The sequence below is a fragment of the Camellia sinensis genome, chromosome 11 (assembly GCF_055761805.1).
Source record: "Camellia sinensis isolate YWXY chromosome 11, ASM5576180v1, whole genome shotgun sequence".
Taxonomy (NCBI): domain Eukaryota; kingdom Viridiplantae; phylum Streptophyta; class Magnoliopsida; order Ericales; family Theaceae; genus Camellia; species Camellia sinensis.
This window is the reverse complement of record NC_138971.1, coordinates 52,814,639-52,834,706: the sequence shown is the minus strand read 5'-3', so window position 1 is coordinate 52,834,706 and position 20,068 is coordinate 52,814,639. Positions and strand designations below refer to the sequence as shown.

The 20,068-nt window shown below is 35.5% G+C and overlaps 1 protein-coding gene across 1 annotated transcript; it reads left to right on the top strand.

The window, feature by feature from the left end:
- The first annotated feature begins 287 nt into the window (after nt 1-287).
- On the top strand, nt 288-10,419 carry LOC145802330 (uncharacterized). The gene is made up of 2 exons (XM_082895025.1): nt 288-620; nt 10,357-10,419. The coding sequence occupies exons 1-2, from the start codon at nt 288-290 to the stop codon at nt 10,417-10,419; spliced, it is 396 nt and encodes a 131-aa protein (XP_082751151.1).
- Nucleotides 10,420-20,068: the final 9,649 nt, after the last annotated feature.

Below are 20,068 nucleotides of genomic sequence, written 5' to 3'. Positions count from 1 at the left end.
ATGAATACATTCTAGTGGCAATTGATTACTTTACAAAGTGGGTGGAAGTCCAGTTCTATGCAGTGTTGAAAGCAGCACATGTGGCTAAGTTCATCATAAACAACAACATTTTTCAATACGGAGTCCCAAACGAGATTATATTACATAATGGCTCCCACTTAAGGAAGGAGATGATAGACTTGTTGGAGAAATACAATGTGGTTTTTCATAAGTCATCTACATATCAACCGCAAAACAATGGAGTTGTTGAGGCCGCCAATAAGAACATCAAACATATTTTGCAGAAAATGGTTAAGACCTACAGGGACTGCCTAGATAAATTGTCATTCGCACTTTGGGGCTATAGAACTTCAATCCGGACGTCTACAAGGGCAACTCCCTATTCTCTTGTTTATGGTATGGAAGCTGTTCTGCCAATTGAAATTAAAGTTCCATCACTGTGGGTTGTGGCTGAGTGTCAAATAGCAGAGGCTGACTGGCAACAGAGTAGATTTGAGGAGTTAATGTTGTTTGATGAAAGAAGGCTGAAGACATTGTATCATGTACAGGGCTACCAACGCAAGATTGCTAAGGCTTTTAACAAGAAGGTTAAGTCTAGGAATCTCAATGAAGGAGATCTGGTACTTAAAGACAGCCAAGCTCTCATCCATGACCCTAGGTGTCACAACCCAAACTTGTCCCTAAAAGTTTGGTCCATGACCGGCTTGTACGTAGGCCTTAAAACAAAAATTTTAGAATAATATTTAACCACATACGGGGCCTTAAGCGGAAGCAATATCAATAAAAGACAACATCCATTGAGCTTGTGCAAACATGATGGCTTAATTAATTTAGCATTTAAATACATTCCCATAGTTACATATACAGTCACAGAATTATGCAGATCTCACACACACTTAAATAAGACTCCAAAAATTACATAACTCCCAATAATCAAAATTAAGGCCTCAACACGGAGGTGTACCCCAGGCGGCTTGGCAAACAGGTTGATCTCAATACAATTCTAGTGTCAATCCCCGATGGCTCACCTATAAAAACATACATAAAAACAGAGTGAGCAAGGCTCAGTGAATAATAGCACTTAAACAATTTAATGATTAAACTTGAATTGTGATATTTATAACGTATATAAGTGCAGAGGTCAAATAATTACTCTTATCTTGTAAACATTTTCAAAATGGCCTTGAGCCCAATTTTCATATAGAAAGGCTTTAAGTCCAGTATTATGCAAAACGACCCTCATGCCCAACAGATCCAACAGATTGGCTGTAATAACCCCGACCCGTAATTAGCTACTAATCAATGATTAATGATGTTAATGAGTGGATTAAAATAAATTATGTGTTTATTCTGTACTTTGTATGATTTTGGCTTTCTATCTGTTACTTAAAGAAATATCTGTTTGGAATTCCACTTTAATATGTAAATTGAAAACCTTATCGGCATCCGAAACCAAAATTGACTACACCGATATGTTATTTGGAATTCTTAGAACTATATGGCTAGTTTTATTAAAAATTAATTCAGAACGATTAATTAAGTAATGTTTGGTTAGCCTAATATTCTAACTAATGTATTTTAGCATCATAACTTTATATTCAACACATTTAGCTCTTTTCCCCTCATTCCTTGAGTGCCAAAATCTGAGAATTTACTTGAGAGAGAGAGAGAGAGTGCATTCTAGTGAGAGAAAGAAAGAGATTAAAGGTAGAAGTTGAAGGCTTTGCTCGAGTTTATCAATTTTGTGCAAGAATCTAGTTAATTCTAGACTATAGGTATGAATTTCACCCTTAATTTATGAATCTAAGTTGTTAACATGAAGATTATATATTTAAATGTGTATATTGAGCTTAGAATAAAGATTTGAGTTGCAATTCATGCATGCATGTACATTTTCCTACAAATTGAGCATGAACTCCAAGAATCCTCTCTTGCATGTTTGAAATTCATCTTCATTTAGGGAAATCATCAAGTTTCAAGTTGTTTTGTGGTGTTTGATAATGTTTTGAGAAGTTTGATACAAGAAAAATTCATGCATGTTGTGTTCGTGAACATTCATCATGTTTTAAGTTGAAATTGTGAGTTTTTAACAAACTCTTGGGCCATGATTTTATGAAATAATCCTTAATTCATCATGTTTTACAAGTTTTCTATGTTATCTCAAGTTTTAGGGCCCAAGAGATGCGTTTTGGAAGGTTACATTCGAGTTTTTTGCTTGGAGTTGCAATCTGGAAATTCTAGATTCTGCATCTACGCTCGAGCGTGGGAGTTCACGCTCGAGCGACCAATCTGAGTGCGTGCACTCCACTCGAGCGACCAAAAGTCCGCTCGAGCGTGAATTGCAAGCTCCTAGAAGTTTCATGTCTTTTACAGATCTCTCGAGCGAAGGAATGTGCGCTCGAGCGACCATTCACATTTTGCATGTCCACTCGAGCGAGGAAATCTACGCTCGAGCGTGGACCTTATTTTCAAAAAATTTGACTAAGTGTTTCAAGGCATGTTTGGGCATCCTCATTGCATCCTAGGCATTCCTAAGCCTTAATTAAGCCATAGTAATGAGGTTATGGATTAGAAACACTCTAAGGAAATAATGTACCAAGTTCTGAGACTGCAAGTGTGTGTGTTCTAGGCAATGTGATAAGAAAGAATAAAAACCAATGTAATGAAAGCTAAGCCTTAATGGCCACTTGAATGTGTATTGATAAGACATGCTTGTGTTATGTATTTTGTGATTGTAGGTTAAGACTCGAGGATTGATTGACCGTTTACTGGAACCACTGTGGATAACGTTATTGTAAAGATACGTTCATATGAATTATGTTCCAAATGAAATATGATAAGCTATGATTTCTGAAATGATATCTGTTTTCGTGAACGAATATTCCATGTTTGATATCTATTATGGCATCCATAGATAGTCCCAAGTCATGGGGGATGGCATGAAAATGCGGGTCCATGACATACAAGTAATTACGAGATCTCGTTAGCCACTTCATTGTGGTGATATGTGTTTAATCAGTATCCGGAACCGATTATTCTAGTCGGAAGATGTTCTGTAATGTGTTTTATGGGATGTACCATTATTATGTTCTGATATGAGAATGACTATGCTCTGATTTGTTTTCTGCTTATGATATATTCGGATTTCGTTCACTAACCCTTTTACCTTAATGTTATTCATTGGGTTTTAGCTCATTGTGTGTATATATATGTATAAGTGAGCATTCTGGAGCCCGAGCCTGAAAGCTTTTGTCTGGATCTGTGTTCTGTGGTCAGCCAACCATTGTGCCTTACGTGGAGGTTCCCGAAGTGTTCTCCGTTTAAGTTCTGTGGTTTCTGTTTATTTAAGACTTTATTTGATGTCGTTGGCTGTACTTAAAATACTGTAATGTGTGTGGGTATAATGTATGACTACCGGTTATGTATATAAAGTTTTAAATATTCTGTTTCATATAAGTTAGCACAGCTCATTGGACAACTATATTTATGTATTTACTTCCGCTAGCCCCTTTAATCTTGTTAATCTGTTCAGAGGCCTTCGGTAACCCAAGGATTACTGGCCGGTTACGATACTAAACCTATAGGGGCGGGTTTGGGTCGTGACATTGGCCTCTGGCCCCGATATTAACAGATTATACAGAGCGGCTCCCAACCTAACATATTATACAGATCGGCCATAGGCCTAGTAGATTATACAAAACGGCCATACGCCTAACAGAGTTACAGATTAGCCATAGGCTCACAGATTCCACAGATTGGCCATAGGCCTCACAGTTTTCATAGAACAGCCCTAGGCCTAACAGATTGCACAGATTGGCTTGAAGCCCAGAATGCAGAACGGCTTTAGGCCCAGTTCATGCATGTATGAACTCAAGAGGTGTCTCGCACGGATTCTAAAGGTGACTCACGCTGTAACACTTAGTTCCGTACAGCACTTTGTTCCATACCAAAAATCAATAGATCTAACAGATCATACAGAATGGCCATAGGCCCAGATACTAACAGATTGGCCATAGGCCCAAATGTCACAGATTGGCCATAGGCCCAGTTTACATATGTATGGACCCAAGAGGTGTCTCGCACGGATTCTAGAGGTGACTCACGTTGTAGTACTTAGTTCCGTACAGCACTTTGTTCCATACCAGAAATCAATAGGTCTTAAAGACTGAACAATTCATATCATGTCATAGCATAACATAACCGGAACGGATAAACAGAAACAGAATAATCTCAGTTTCCCAAGGATGCCGTTATACAATAGTGCACGTAAGTTTTCCATGGTTTAATTACAGATTGACACAGTTGTTTCGCGTATAACAGAATAATAATAATAACTATTAACAAAGGGCACATATATCATTACAGTACGCTTACTAAGGTCAAAACAATTCACATACTAACGTGGGTCACATAATGATGTTAAACCTTTGCATTCATGTCATAGGTTCTGATCGACCTCGGGTCCATATGTAACACAACAGAATAATCTCAGATTCATATGGATACACATAGCTTTTTCAATTATTCTGATTCTTCGGAGGTGTCCACACTTGATGACTTATAACTGAACGGCCTCTGGCTCATTAGTGGCAAAACAGAATGATCTTAGATTCACACAGATACCATGGTTCAAGGATGAAAATAAGTTTCATTTATTTGTTAAGAAATGACGTAGTCTGCTTACGAATAATAAAATGTTAATATCAATTATTAATAGTACACCAAATGTACTACACAGTACTATTACTCACAGTGATAGGTCTCTGACAGCAGTGGAACGATGTCCTTGTCTTAACCTACAAACACAATGCACATAGCAGATTATGAGACTAAAACCAATCTCTTTTTATTCCTTAATCAATAGCTATGGTGGTTCTAGACTCATTAGTCCTCCATAGGTTATAATCCATGCCTCATAAGATAGGAGGAATCGATAGGAGAAAGGTTCAGACGAAGAAATGTTACAAACCCAGTAAATAGAAAGTGAATAATCGTCACTAATTTGGGCATAACTATTTCTATACTTCGAATTTGGAAATGAGACTACCACCATTGGAAACTAGACTTCTAGGGCTTGATTTTAGGCTCAAGAATCACTCAAAACGGAATCCGGATGCAAAAGATATGCTTATTCAAAGTTACCAGGTATAAGCTGAAACAAGGTTGGCCTCACGTGCGCCCAATTGGACCGCTCGTGCGGCCCAAATCCGCTCGAGCGGAGAAACCGGAAGCTCGAGCGCCCAAAAAGCAGAATGAAACCCTTCCTTTTTCTTCATGCTCCACTCGTGCGGTGCCCATGGCCGCTCGTGCAGTCTGGGCAGAATCAAACAATCCGAAAATGGTTTTTGCTCCAACACTTGATCTATCCATTTTTTAAGCTTGATTTCAAGTCTAATTACTCAAAAACATGTATAATTCCTTCCAAAACATAATCAACTAACATCATCAAATAGAATCTCATCTTTTTCTATATATCCAACCTTCCATTATATATGCCCAAATCATGGAAATATAACTTAGATTTAAGGAAAGCATGGTTTAATTCCTTGAATTCAACCCAATCCATTCATAATTCAACACACTTGTTTATTTACATAACCAACTTCCAAGTTACTTTTTGATTTCATGTAGTAGGTGAATCATCTATAAAGATGATAGTTAGAGCCACATACCTCATCTTAAATCTTTGTTTTTCCCCTTGATTCCTTCAATTTTCTAAACTTCCATGGATGGTGAGCTCTCTTTCTCTCTTGGAGAGCTTCTCCTCTCCTTAGATATTTGTTTGACCTCAAAATAATAAGCCCCCACTCACATGGCCTATCCACACACACACACACACACACACACATATATATATATATATATATCACACACATAAGTTCATCATAATATGGGGGACCAAACGTGCCCTTACGAATCGCACAAAATTAAATTCTAATTAAACTTCCCAGATGGCTCTAAAAATTATGCTAATCATAAATATGTCCTCTGTTCCGATTTCTGAAGCCTCTAAGGCCTTCAATTTGCAGTACCAAGCTAACCACCCAAATGTACATTAACAAATCAGACAGATTAGATTTCCAATTAATTTTCCCAAATAGTTCTAGAAATTCTCATTAACATATACAAGTACTCAGTTTTGATTTCTGAACCCATAAAGGTCGGTAATTTAAATTTTAAAGTCGTAACTCAATAGATCATTTTTCAATTCGAACAGATATCATCAAATTAAAGAACATTAATCCACAAGTGCATAAAGGTAATTTCTGATATGGATTTTGGGGTCGTTACACTAGGGGCAAGTTCACACCCAATTGGACTGGTCCTTACATCATTAAGTCTATCTGGTCAGGAGGAGCAGTCATTCTCATGGACTTAGATGGTCTGAAATTTTCCCAACCGATCAACATAGACAAATTGAAGAAATACTATCCCTGAGAGGCTCGCTAGGTCGAAAACTCAAAAGGGCGACCTAGGCAAAAGTTATAACATAAAAAATTAGAAATGAAGAAAAACTAAGCTCGCAATGTTGAAAACCCTAAAGGGCAACCTTGGCAAAAGTTAGAGCGAAAAAATAGAGAGTTAATACTCGAGTGAACCTGAACCAAACTACGTAAGGCCTGATTCCTATCTTCGGGATACGTAGGCAACCTCATCTTGAAGTTTGGTTGTAATCAATTCCAGCTCAACTATCCTGTCTATTTTGTTGATCAAGTCATCTTTATCTGTTATTTACCTGAGGGTTCGGTTGTAATTTTTACTCTGAGAGAAAAGTTGGGTACAATGCAAAGTAGTGGTATTCAATCAAGGGGCAGTTATGATCTTTTGATCCAGTATTATACATCTTGAGGATTGATTCCGTGCGTGTCAAGTGATGATCCTTTTCAAAAATGGTTTTTGAGAAGTTTTGATAAAATTTGATTTTGTTCAAATTTTACCTTTCACAACTTAGACAATTTTTGGACCAAAAGGAAAATTTTCAGCACTCACAACTTTAATTTCATTGATTTCAAACTTAAAGTTCTCCAAATCTCTGATACAAATCAAAGGTGCTTTTATTACAATAAAAAAAAAACTTAAAAAGAAAGGTCGAAGCAATAAACTAGTGGCATAAAAGGAGTAGTGCATGACAGCTAGACAGCACTGACCGACCTCTTTTTGAAGCCCGACCAGGTCTAGGTGGTGGCCCAGACCAGTGCAGATGCAGCAAAAGCTGGCCCTTTGTCCTGGCATGTCGCGGCTTTGTTTTGAGTACTATTTATACAAAGTGTCTTTTAGTATTTTCGAGTTGTTTTCATTTTGTTTTCTTGTTATTGAGTTGCATTTTACATATTTGTCCGATTGTGGGTCGTTATTCGATTCAAGAACGAATGCAAGAGCAGGTACTCAAGTCCTGTACAATGCTACCATTCAAACTGGCGGGTCCAACCCCGATCATTGTTTTACAAAGCAATAAAACAAAAGAAAAGTCTTCTAATACAGCGAGTCTATCTGAAGCTAGTGTTTAAACTACAAAGGAAAAAATAATAAAACCAAAAAAAAAAAGAGGAGGAACTTTGTTTTTTTTTGTTTTTTTTCGATAATTCGCAAGTTGTTTTGTTATATTGTGCACTGGTATTCTGTCCTATATCTGTACTATCGAATTTTTATCCCCGGAATACGTTTCCGATGAGCGACTGACCAGGTGATCGACTGGTATTGCTCCGTCTAACGTCCGTTTTGTGTCTATTTCATCGAGTTTTGATTTGTGTTATAATTAGTGAGAGACTTAATTTTTAGTACGGAACTAATTGCCATTCGGATTTGCAAAAAGAGAAAGAAAAAAAAAACTCATTTTATTAATAGGGATTAACCCCGATCAAATTTGTACAAACATATATACAAAAATAAAAGGAAAAAAAAAACAACAAAAAATAAAAAAATAAAAAACAAATAGTAAAAACAAAACAAAAAAAATAGAGAGGGATCTTTTTCTTATTTCTTCTCCGGCAGCACCTCGGCGGCGAAGATTACAATCGGCTTCATTTGCACACAGCTTCGTTGCTTGACTTTACCATCAGCTGCCTCGCTTCATCTTTACTCCTTCGAAGCTCTTGAAGATTCTGCCTCGGCCTTGGCAGAGCTTCCGAAGGAGATTATTCCTAGCCGGCCATCAAATTAGTTATGCGAAGAAACTCCGAATCGAGCCACAGAGGTGGCCTGTCGTTTTAGCTATTTGTTTTGCTTTTTCAACGCACTAATATCTACTTGAGCATCTTTGTACAAACATTGTAGGAGGGAGAGTTGTGCATTTAACTGATGTATCTCACACGTCCTGTTCTGCAGTCGACAGGACAAGTTGGAGATCGCAGTCACGGTCTCCACACATGACCTCAGCGTATACGAGTTTTCTTCGATGTCAGACTGTGCTGCCATTATTTGTTCAACTGAAATCGCTGGAAAGCTAAAAACAGGAGGAGCCCGTGGTTGAGGTTCAGAATCGGTCATCTCTATCATGGACTTGTTCAGGTCTAGAAAAAGAGTGAGAGAACCATATGAAGAAGCCATGGTAGAGGAGAGTAATGCAAAAGAAAGAGGTTGCAAAGTGGTGACAGAGAAAGCTTGCAGGCTTTTGCTCTGACTCTCTCTCTCGCAGGCCTCAACTTAAGAAGAGAGCGAAGAAGAAGACAAAGAAGGAGAAAGGCCGATACGATCATTGATAATCAGGGCAGGATTGGATAGCCTGTCGGTCAGGCGCCGTGATTGTTGAAATCGCGCACCAAACACGATGCTCGAAGAAGATGAAAAAGAGAGAAAGAGAGAAAGAAAAAAACAAGAGAGGCGGGAGAGTTGCATACATATGTGTATTATATTGTATATCTACGTATTATATATATTTATTTGCATTTTTTTTTGTCACAAGAGTGACTTGGTTCAGTGGTTCGGCTCAGTGGTTGAAGCCTGAAAGGTTGAGCCTAAGGTCCGAGGTTCGACCTCCATAGCAATGAGTGTTTCTTTTGATTTGTTTTGGTTTTATGTATATATGTCTCGTATACCTATATATATATATATATATATATATTTATTTGAATATTTTGTCACAAAAGTGGTTTGGCTCAGTGGTTGAGGACTCAGAGAAGCCTGAGGCAGAGGTTCGAACCCCTGTATCCATGCATTTGTGTTTTTCCTTTCTTTTTTCGTGTTTTGTGTACGCACGCGCGTACGTCAGCAAACGGAATATGCCTTCTCAGTAACGACATCTTCCCGCTGACGCCCACAAACAGAATATTCAAGCAAACAGAATACGTATGTATATATCTATGTGTATTTTGTATATGGTATTAATCTTTTTGACATTTTTTTAAAAAAAAAAGAAAAAAAAAGAAAAGAAATCATTCTACTATACATTCTTCCACTCGCGTGAGACGCGTTTGGACTTCAAATTCACCTTTGTTCTCTTCACGTGAAACGTGTTAGGATTTGATATTTACACAATTAAAATCTTTTCTTTTCCGTATGAGATACGGTTAGGTATGCTTATTGGTTATACCAACTTTGTTCCTTCTATGTGAAACGTGACAGGATTTGATGTTTACTTGGTTAAAACTCCCCTCTCTCCGTATGAGATACGGTTAGGTACGCCTGTTGGTATGTTGTAACCAAACGATATTGTATGTACGGTTCATTCAGAGGAATTCCGGATAAGTTATTCGTTGCGATCACTTTGTGCATCTATCACAATTGTTCACTTTGTGCATCTATCGCACTAGTTCACTTTGTGCATCTATTGCACTCATTCACTTTCTGCATCTATCACACTCGATCACTTTGTGCATCTATCGCACTCGTTCACTTTGTGCATCTATCGAACTCAATCACTTTGTGCATCTATCGCACTCGATCACTTTGTGCATTTATCGCACTCGTTCACTTTGTACATCTATCGTACCCGTTCACTTTGTGCATCTATCGCACTCGTTCACTTTGTACATCTGTTGCACTCGTTCACTTTGTGCATCTATCGCACACTTCTCTGTTGTTTCTCAAGGTGTGTGAAATGCGACCCTGGGCAAGTTTTATCTCGGGACATGTGAAACATGATCCCGAGCAGTTTTTGTTTCTCGTGATGTGTGAAACGCGGTCCTGGGCAGATTTTATCTCGACGCGTGTGAAACATGATCCCGATCGGTTCTTCTTTTATCTCAGGATGCGTAAAATGCGACCTTGGGTGTGATTGCTCTTGGGATACGTGAAACACTATCCCAAACGGTTTTGTTTCTATCTTCGGACTCGCGAAGTGCAGCCCTAAGCTATTTTGCTTTCACCTCGGGACGTGTAAAACACGACCCAAGTGATTTTCATCTTCTTGTTTCTCAGGATGCAGGAAATGTAGTCCTGAGCGATGTTGTCTTTCCTCATCCTGTGTTTTGGCGTATGTAGAGTGTTGTTAGTTCATGTGTTGTTCGCTATCTTGCGTATTGTATTCATTATTGCTTATTGCATCATCTTGCATGATCATTTTCAAAATAGTCGACTTTGCGAAGCTTGTCAGTTCGTCTTTCAAAGTTGCATCGTGCATATCATTTGCATCTTGCCCCTAAACTATGCAGGTTTGAGTTCTCAAAGGGATATGTAGGCAACTCTCGGGTTCAACCAATTGTTTGCACATTTGTTTGTTTGCCCAAGTCTTACGACCTTGTCAAAAGGGTCGTATTCGGGCTTTCACATTCACTCACGTCATGAAATGACTTCGAGCTCTGTCAAAGAGGGGCAAATGTAGACACCACATTTTAACTGACCCTAAGACTTGGGCGCTTTCTTTTGATTACCCGATGATGACAAGTAGAATGTGTTTCTCATAGAATCCTCAGTAAGAGAGATGGAATTTGAACTTTAGTCCCAACCTTCATCATTATGGCCAAATTGTTTTAAAATACTAAATATTTCATTAGTTTAGTATTTTTGTAATTTTGCATAATTTTATGTGTTTGTTCATATTTTTGGTGTTTTTGTATAAATTAGTATAAAAGGTATATTTTATATATATAAAATAAAATAATAAAAAGTTATATTATTATATTATATGTTTAGTATTTTGGTATAAATTATGTATTTTAGATATTTTATATATTATATTATATTATATATATATTATAAAAGAAAAATAATAAAAAATTATTTTGATGTCGGTCAGCCCTCGGTTGCCGAAATCCAAATCTCAACATAACATATATATAGTATATTAAATATAATCTTTATATAATATCTATATTATTATATTATATGCCTATAGCTTTTAATATTATTATATTTATATTATTATTATACTTTGTTGCCTATATAAAGCCAAAGAAGGAGAGGCTCAAGGGGAGAGAAAAAAAAAAAAAGAACATAAGAATGCTTCAAGAGTTAGAGAGAAAAGAGAGTAAAAGTTGTCTACATTTTCAATTTTGAGGCAACACTTTCAAGCTTCCATAGCTACTGAAATTCCTTATTTCCATACACCAAAAACACTTCAAAAATTATGATATAGCCAAAGATCAATTGCCTTGATCATAAGGAAGAGTGTTTAATGATTGAAAGTGAGAGAAACTAGAGAGTTAGCCACTTTCCATACCATGAACTCCGTAATTTTGAATTGAGGATTTGAGAACACACTTCCTACACTTGAGGGTGATCAAGAGGGAGTTTGTGAACTAAGGAGTTCATCCTTTCTTTGGAAGGTGAATTTCACAAACCTTTCATTTTCTTGCATTTGTTACTTATTTTGCTCTTTTGTTTTGATTTATTGTTATATTGTATATTGTCGTAATCTAATTGAAAGTGGTGAATTGATGACCCATATATGTTGTTTTTAACATGAGAAAGAGACCTTCCATGCTAAATGGTTTAATCTCTTCGGAGGTTCATTACCAGGGCATTACATCTCTCTCATGCCAAGAACAACTCCTTGTTTGACGCTTCTTTCCATTTAGAGGACTTAAACTTACCATTGGACTTGATGAATTAAAGAACGGATGGTAATTTAAAATTGAGTAACTAAACTTGAGGCTAAAATGGTGCAAGATAATAATTTGGTTGTGTTCAATCAGACGTTAATTGAGCACATGGAAACTTGAGGCAATTTATACTCATTAGTGATGAAATGATTCAAGTTTCCAAGGTCACCACTTCCCTTGATCAATTCATGAAAGGGAAGAGGTTAGAGTCATATTTTGTTGCATTTATTAAACTTGCACACTTTGATTCACAAGCCATCATGCAATGAAATTGCTTGAGTTAGTAGTTTGTGGCTTAAGTTTACTTCTCCTTTGATTCGTTCATGAAAATAAGGGGTGAGTTGTGCAGGCAACCCTAGAGAATACCCTGTGCATGCTCTGTTTGTCCTCTGTTACAACAAGGTGAACTGGGCAGCAGTGGCCGGCAAGCCACTTTCCATGGCCAACAGTGGCCGGCAGACCGCCTTTGATGGCAAGCATCCCTCACCAGTGGTCGGTTGGCCACTAATGCAAAATTCAGCAGTGCGTTCCTTTGGCGGAGTAGAGCCATTCTGGAAGTGGGTAACAATGTATGTGTTCTATTATGCAACAGAGGCTCTCTAGAAACAAAACAGTGGCTTTTTTTTGGGTGGAAATAGAACATGCGCATGAACATTCCTCGCTTCCCAAGGTGGTGTAATTAGTTATTTAGCTTACTTCTTTTAATTATACTTGTGTTGTAATTATTTAATTAGCTAAAGTAGTTAATTAGTTGTGAGTTAATTTATTTCATTTGGTTTGTAATAGTTAATTAATTAGCTTAGCGTAAATAGTTAGTTAGCTAGTTAGTTTATTCATTCGGACTCTCCTTCATGAGAGCATAATGTTGTAATAATGTGTATGTCTTCCAACCCCACGCCTTTCTCCCTTTATTTAACTGCTTATGATGATTAGTATAGGGACATCACGTTTAAATTAGCATTCTTCATGTTTGCATCCACTTGTATTGCATGCACCGAGGCTCGGTTCATCATTCTAACTGCATTGTTAGTTTAATACTTATTTGAATACGTGCTTAAACCATATGTTATCAATTGATTCATATGCCATGTTAAGTAGCCGAGCCTATTTTAGATTGCATATCACATGTGTTACATTAGTCATATTGCATAGTTAGGAATCATGTATTTTTTCTAACTCTTTTATGACTTTTTGGCTTGGAGTACGATGTGAGCCTTTACTTGCTTTAGCATATTGCATGAGTGTGATTGCTGCCATGTCTAGCTTGCTTACCATGACGCTGAGTGCTTAATTGATATACCTGCTTGTATACCTGTGGATAAAGGCTAATTGCTTGAATTGGAATAATTTGAGCCATGCACATTTAAGCCCACTTTTCAAGTGGCAAATTCAAACTCTTTTCAGAAAACAAACATGACTCAAGTGTTCCAATTTTTGCTAGTTAGTCTATACTTGTATGTGCACATCACATAATAATGCTAGATTAATAACCAGAACAAGAACATATAATGCAAAGTAAGATTCACATCATGATTAATAAAGGCCGATCTTTGATCGGGCAAGCGGGGGTGCTCAATTCATGACCTTCCCCTCCCGTACCTAAGTTCCCGAGCCGAAACAATCTTGGTGATAATGGACACGTGGACTTTGGCATGAGTCATGGGTTTCCTAAATTTTCCCAAAATAAAACATTTAGGTGGTGACTCTGTATCTGGCAAAGCAGTTCATTTTTGGCAATTTGATTCAAAATCGATTTTCCAAAAGATTCGCCGAATTTGGATTCTTTGGTGTTTATCTATTTCACACTGCACTTGTGGAATCAAATTCAGAACCGCGAGAGTCCGATACTGTAGGGCTTATTTCAACTTCTGATCAAGGACTCTCTAGTTGATAAAACGTTTAGGTAGCGACTCTGTATCGGGCTTATTTCGCCGAATTTGGACTCTCTAGTTTCTCTCACTTTCAATCACTAAACACTCTTCCTTATGATCAAGGCAATTGATCTTTGGCTATATCAGAATTTTTGGAGTGTTTTAGGTGTATATAAATGAGGAATTTCAGTAACTATAGAAGCTTGGAAGTGTCGGCTCAAAATTGAAAATGTAGACAATCTTTTACTCTCTTTTCTCTCTAACTCTCCTAAAGCATTCTTATGTTTTTTTTTTCCCCCTGTGCCTCTCCCTCTTTGGCTTTATATAAGCAACAAAGTATAATATAATAATATAAAAAGCTATAGGCATATAATATAATAATATAGATATTATATAAAGATTATATTTAATATACTATATATGTGTTATGCTGAGATTTGGATGTCGACAGCCGAGGACCGACTGACATCAAAACAATTTTTTATTATTTTTCTTTTATAATATATATATATATATATATAAAATATAATATATAAAATATCTAAACTATATAATTTATACTAAAATACTAAACATATAATATAATAATATAAATTTTTATTATTTTATTTTATATATATATAATATATATAATATATATATTTATATAAAAAACCCAAAAACATGAACAAACACATAAAATTATGCAAAATTACAAAAATATTAAACTAATGAAATATTTAGTATTTTAAAATAATTTGGCCATAATGGTGAAGGTTGTGATTAAAGTTCAAATTCTATCTCTCTTACTGAGGATTATGTGAGAAACACATTCTACTTGTTATCATCGAGTAATCAAAAGAAAGCGCCTAAGTCACAGGGCCGGTCAAAATTAGGTGTCTACAATACCCAAAATATGTATCCATTGGGAAGATGAGATGCTCCACGCACACCTGATCTACGCTCCTCTGATAGAGCAATCTTTCACGCGTCTTTTTCTTTTTGCAACATTTGCGGCACGTGGCTAGCTTTTTCTTATTTTCTAACTCTCCAACTTTGCAGCTGGCAAATTCAAACAATCCCTCCAAGGATTTTGATTAGATTATATAAATGTAAATATAATATAAATCTTCCTCCAGATGCAATCAATCCTTTGAAATACTAATATATTATATTATATATATAATATAATTATAATATAAATGATATTCTGAGAGGTGCATACCACAAATATGTTTTTGCAATGACAACATACATATGCAGCATCATACATGCAATGTATACACATATTTAAACATAATCAAATAGAAATTCCGATTTGTCATGAGACATCACTTGAGTATGTTTCTTTTTTCCTTTTAAATTATATTATATATATTTATGTATAATATATTCAAATGATGCAAAATAATGGCTCATGATACACTCACCATGTGGGGATGTCTTACATATAATTAAACTATTAAAAGATGCATAACAAATTTATTTAATTTAAATTCGGTGCATCAAGTATCAAAAAGATAGAATACATTTTTATATTTTGTATCTCAATTTCAATTTGAAAGAGTGAAGAAGAAGCTAGGAGATGAAACTGTTGGAGATTAAGGAAAATAAATCCAAATTGAAGAAGAAGAGCAGAGAAGCTGCTAGTAGAATAGAGAAGGAGGAAACCTCTATCGTTAACCCAAAAGTGGAGAAACAAGGTTTGAAGTTGTGTACACAGTTTGTAGACAAATTAAAATTTATAAATAGATATTGTTTTAGAATTATAGGATTTGTGAAAAGGTATGAGATTCTCACCATATGTGGAAATGAGAGGAAATGTGAGTTCCTCATTGTGAGAGAGAAATCACGGGAGAGATTTCTCTATGTGTTGTATTGATTGTGAGATAGATAGTGGGAGAAAATGTAATCTCTAGGTGTGAGAGATACAAAGCCATCTCCAGTCAAGGAGATTGGATTCTAAGAGAGTTTGAGAGTTACAGAGAGTTGCTCTGTTCAGAGAGCTAAATGAGAGATTAACCCTCAGTGGTAGAGAGGGTCCTTCGGTGTGAGAGGGGGAGCTCAGTGGGAGTTGAGTGAGAGAGAGTCCTCCTCCATTGTAATCTTTTTGTAATTTCTATTATATAGTGAAAATGGTTACTCTTCCATGGACGTAGGCAACGAGGCCGAACCTGTGGCATGCCTGGGGGTACTCAAGCGCACTAAATATTTCTTTGATCTAGTTTCACAAGTGCAATGTGAAACATAGATGAAAGTCCATATCTGACAACTTTTATAGAAAATCCATTTTATTGCAAAACCTTTGCCAGAAAGGAACTACATCACTAGATCTCAAAGTCATCACCTAATATTTTGGGAAAATTAAGAAACCCTTGACTCGTGTCAAGGCCACTGTTCGTCATAACCAAAGATGTCTTGGTTTTGAACCTTAATTATGAGGGGGGAATGTCATTAATTGAGCACCTCCGCTCACCCGATCAAAAAATCGACCTCTACTAAACCATGATATTAATTTTATTGACTTTATATGTTCATATTCCAATTATTAATAATTTTAAAAATTACTATGTAAAGCAAATAAGTATAGACTATGTCATTCATTTTGTAACAATTTAATTTCATGTATTTTTGAAAAAGTTTTAAATAATGCACAAATAAAAAAAAAAATGAGTTCACAAATATGAAAATCGATATTATTCCAAATTGAACAACGCAACCTCCATTCACTACATTCATAGAGGTATATCACTTAAGCAAGTAGTTGCATGTGAATGTTTGACATAATAAGAAAAACACACACAAACAGGATATTAAAGCATAAACACTTACATATTTGTTGGCGTCAGGCGAACAACTACAAACCAAAAGTTAGAAGAAATATGCATGATCTTATATACAAAATCCTAACACAACACATACAAATAATGCAATTAGAGATTCGACTACTAATATATGACATGTGAATCATCTCAACAACATGAGGCAGCGCACATAATCTCATAAGAATTGATTAAATCCACAAATAGAAATTTGACCAAATCTTAATACATGAAATATGGATGCAAAACATAGATATGATGAAAAATAAAATATTATGCTTATTTGCAGATAAAGAAAGCAAATAAATGAACGGGATAGAAAAAGTTATTACAACACTTTTAATAATTACAAAACTGAACAAAAGAAGAGAGGGAGAGAAAATATTTCAACATAAACAAACCTCACAAATCTCTCAAAATTAAAAGAAAAGTAGAACTGCATAGGCCTTGGAGATCATCCACCGAAAATTTGTTTGCTGCTCTATTTTGCCTTTGGAGAATCATATGGGAATTCCTATTTTTCATGCAACAAGACCAAAACAAAGCAAACAAAATATTTCTAAGAAAAATGTTGTATGATATGTACAAAAGCTATTAAATGAAAAATCTAACAAATATTCATCACAAATTATCTCCTTTTAATCTCATTCAAGTTCATTGGAGGCCAAAATTAGAGTTTAATTCGACAATCTTCAAAAAATTATTCAGAATTTCTCTATTCTGACCTCACGGTTGCGTCCAGAACGGTTTGCTTAATTAGGACCAACCATCGCTTGATTTCTGGGGACCTTACTGAAAAACCTTGCCGAAAGTTCGGCCATACCACTATTATATGAAAATTCTGGGTCAAATTGCAATTTAAAAAAATCAGGGAATATTCTGCCTACTGAGGCTAACATCGTCTACTAGCATCATGCTAACGTCAACATGACATTATCCTCACAAAAAGTAAAAATCAAGACAAAGTTGTTGCTACTAGAGTGATTTAAACCCCTAACCTAAACCGCAAGCACCCCAAGCATCTTAACTACTAAGCCAAGCTAACTCTTGTTAGGTATTTCCCTCAAATAATATTTAAACACTTAAAATAGAGGCTAAAACAAGAAGGTAATTAAAGCAGAAAATAAAATGAAATAGAAAATAAATAAATGAGAAGATTGCAAAAATTCACCGTCAGAGGAAGTGACGAATTTTTTGCTTACAAACTCTCTTCATAACACCCCTCAAGTTATGGAGTATGTTTTTGAAAACTCAGCAAGAAAATTCAAGTTTTAGCTTCAATGGATTTTTGGGGTAGTGCATCAATGAAGAGTGGTGAATAAAATGAAAATTTTAAAGTTCAAGAAGATGTGAAGAAAGAAATCAAAAGAGTTAAAATTGTTGTTGTTCAAAGACACCATTTTCTGCATTCCTATTCAAATATCTAAAATTTCTTTTCAACCAATTCTTTTCTTCTCAAAAATTCTACTCTCTTTCAAAACCAATTCTCTCTTCTTTTTTTCTTCTCTAAGAAGATCATCTGTTATAGAATTTAAGATGGAAAGAAAAGGAAAATAAAACAAAAAAATATTCTTTGTTTTAATAATGATGTTTCCTTCTTTTCTTTTTTCTTTTTTTTTAAACCATGAGTGCCTTCTCCACCTTCAAACACAATGAGTGTCTTCTCCACCTTATATAAAAAAAATGTTGTCCCTAATTATTCTCATCTCTCTTTTGTTTTATTAAAAAAATAATTTTCCGCTACTTATTTAAAAAAATAAAAAGAAAAACAAAAGGAAAGAAAAGATGGTAAATAAGATAATGAAAGGCAAAATGGTGTTGGCAACGAAAGTTTTGAAAAAGTTTCAAACAGGTCTAAAACAATTTGGCTAAAACGAGTATAAGGTTAGGATTAAAACTTAAATTCAATTTTCTATTGAGAAAGTCATAATATAAAATATTTCAATTTTCATCATCGAGTGTTCAGAAGAAAGCGCCAAAGTCTAAAGGCCAGTCAAAATAGGGTGTCTACAGAACCACATTAAATATTGTGTCTCTTTGTGAATTGTAACGCCCTGAAAAGTGGGCAGGCTATACTATTTATACAACAAAACCCACCTGATTAACAAACACATATATATAGCTAACTATTCCATACATCAATTTCCATTAAATCCCAAATGCCAATTACATGTTGTTCACATCTCAATACCCCAGTTCCAATCCCAAGCTTGCATTTTACAACAAGTGTGAAATAGAAACCAAACAAATAATAAGTGCCCTACAAGCTTACAAATTTATCCAAGAACATTCTTGGTTACACAAAATGGAGTTTCAACTCAACGCAAATACAACCCTAGGCTTACATTCAACAAATAACAATAAAACAAAAATGAAGCCTCAGCTCCGAGTCCTCCCAAGTCAATGCCTTGGCGGAGGCATAACACTTGTACCTGAAATGGTTTCCCTTATAGGGTGAGCCACAACCTAGTAGAGATATACTACACAACATATGAACAATGACAAGACTAAAGAAGAGTATGTTCATGCCATGCTCATGATAAAACAGTTTATCTCTCTTTTTATAAAGTATGCAATGCTGAGATGTAACAACAAATATAAAACCAATTCCATTTTAAACCATATCTGTTACATAAATACGGACCCTGTGAATCTCTAGGTGAGTGTCTACAAGTAGGCCCTAATGCACTACCACTGTCATTTTTACCAGTAAACTGGAAGGCTCGACACCTAATCACGCGGTTCTATACTCCTTACCCAGATTCACCAAGTATTCATCTTTTCGCAAACAAATACATTTCCAAACATTTCTCAAAAATAGATACATTTCCAATGAAATGAATGTAATGCAATGTCTAATGCAACAAATGAGGAATGTGGTTCAATTTACCTAAGTCTCATGCATTTCTACAACAATCATGGTTATCCTCCACCGATAGCCCAAAACAGATATTTCTAAACGGATATTTAACCACTTAAATTCCAAAAAAATTCCAATGAATACAATCTATTCCACATCTCATCAAATATAAACAACTATACTAGTTTTCATATCACAATCACGTCTGGTAATCTCTCAAGGTCTATTTCTAACCGTGTCTGTTTTATTCCAACAGATACATTTTAAAAAATAATACCGTTAATGCCCAAGAAAACATCATTTTCTTTCCAAACTCATTCTCCAAGCATTATTCAATTATGACATCCTATTTTGATTGAAAGCCCCAAAAGTTAAACGTAATTCCTTTATTTTCTTTAAAAATGCTCTTTTGGTCACAAACCGATAAAAATTTCAAAACCAATCGAATCGAAATCTGTTTTTGTTCAAATTTAAAACACAACTCTTTCATAACCTTACAAACATATTCCAAGTTTACACTTTTGCAATTTGGGCATCAACTTTTTATTTTTTTCAAAA